At 53.6% G+C, this 1,915-nt stretch overlaps 1 protein-coding gene across 1 annotated transcript; it reads left to right on the top strand.

Annotated features, from left to right (window-relative positions):
• Positions 1-396: 396 nt before the first annotated feature.
• Positions 397-996, top strand: LOC309817694 (putative endogenous retrovirus group FC1 Env polyprotein; the record flags this gene model as incomplete). Its single annotated transcript, XM_082646960.1, has 1 exon — positions 397-996. One exon carries the CDS (start codon positions 397-399, stop codon positions 994-996), a length of 600 nt encoding a protein of 199 aa, XP_082503086.1.
• Positions 997-1,915: the final 919 nt, after the last annotated feature.

Genomic DNA, 1,915 nt, shown 5'->3' with positions numbered 1-1,915 from the left:
CCACCAAGCTGTCCCTTGAGGTCTGTATCTCATGGCCCGATCCGCTCCCTCTTGCCCTCACCCGAATCCGAGCCTCACCTCGGACCCCTACTGGTCTCAGTCCATTCGAACTGCTCAATGGCCGCCCTTTTCTCCTCCATAACCTACCAACCCAAAACCCACCCCTAGCTTCCTACCTCCCCTACCTGTCTCTGCTTCACCACCTTCTCCGTGAACATGCTGACCACAACCTGCCGACGGTCACTGCCTCTGAAACTTCCTCTCTCCCTCTACAACCCAGCGATAGCATCCTCCTCAAAGAATTACACCCCCAATCTCTCAAGCCATGGGGGACAGGCCCCCATACGGTGACCAATCTTATGGCAGCTAAACTCTTGGGACACCCCTCCTGATACCATGTCTCCCGCCTTAAAATGGCCCCAACTCCAGAGGCTTGGATGGCCCTACTGCTGGGTCCCACGAGACTACAGCTTATCCGTCACCCTGTCTCTCCTCCTGCTTCTCCTCCTGCCACCCAGGACTCACCAGATGTCCCTATGGCGCTTCCAGGTCCACGGGACATGGCAAGCTAAAGGTCGGACCCACGCCCGAGTCCTGGGCACGGGAGACTGCCAACGAGATGGGTGCCAGGCCCTGGTGACAGTCCAGATCCCCATCTCTAACATTGAAGGTGTTCCCCTGGGTTGGTCCACCCCCACTGTCTGCTTCACTTACGATCAGACAAGAGACTACTGTCAATGGTGGGGTGAGACCTATGGGGGGTGCCCCTATCACTCATGTAACATCCATGTGGCAAAACTAGATACCAGGAGCTCGCTCCGAAAATCCCACCTGCTCACCGCAAATGGCAAGGGTCAATTATTCATCAACATCAAAGATCCCTGGGACACCAGATGGGTAAAAGGGGTACAAGGAAAAATCTATCAGTGGGCAACTGATGCCTACCCCCGTGGGCTCTATCAGGGTCTTCCGCTCATATGTCAGAGTGATACCTGAAATTATCCAGCACTTGAGCAAACAGGCCACCATGGTCCAGGAGATGGAACAGGCCCTAGAATGCCAACTACCCCACCCTGAGCACAAGACGGACCCTTTTCCTTGGTTGGCCCTCATCTGCCAAGGGGTGCAAATGCTTAATCACACCGGAATAGGCAACATCTCTCACTGCTTTCTATGTGCCACACTTGCCCAACCACCATTAACTGCTGTCCTACTCGATCAGCCCTTCACCTCTACCCTCCCTAGTTCCTCCCAGAACTTATCATTTCCCCCATTAAGAGTCCCCATATTCCTTGATTTAGGAAAAAAGAACCTCACAATTTGCTATGGCAGCCGTCCAAACTTAACTGATGATGCACTCCCTTGCAATTCATCCCTCCCTGTAACTACGCCAATGGGGGCCCCACCAGGCTTGTTCTTTTGGTGTAATGGCTCCCTTACAAAAGAGGTCAACTCTTCCTCCCCCTTCCCACGTATCCCCGTCACCCTTGTTCCACAACTCACATTATATGGCCACGCCGAATTTCTCTCACTTACCACACAAATTTTTGGCTGACAAAAAAGGGCCATCTTTCTCCCTACGGTCGCAGGCATTTCCCTCGCCTCCTCTCTCGTCGCTGCGGGCATCGGGGGAGGAGCCCTAACACACAGTGTCTCAACATCCCGCGACCTAGAAAAGAAACTCCAGCTAGCCATTGAGAACTCTGCCACCTCCATCACCTCCCTCCAGTGTCAGATCACTTCAGTAGCCCGAGTTGCCCTCCAAAATCGACGTGCCCTGGACCTTCTGACAGCCGACAAAGGAGGTACCTGCCTCTTCCTACAGGAAGAGTGCTGCTGCTACATCAACGAGACAGGGGGCGTTGAAGACAATGTAGATGCTCTCTGATGCTTAAAAGAAGAACTCCAATGCAGG

The sequence above is a fragment of the Grampus griseus genome, assembly GCF_964374135.1.
Source record: "Grampus griseus genome assembly, chromosome: Y".
In the NCBI taxonomy this organism is placed as follows: Eukaryota; Metazoa; Chordata; class Mammalia; order Artiodactyla; family Delphinidae; genus Grampus; species Grampus griseus.
This window is presented reverse-complemented; position numbering and strand designations above follow the sequence as displayed.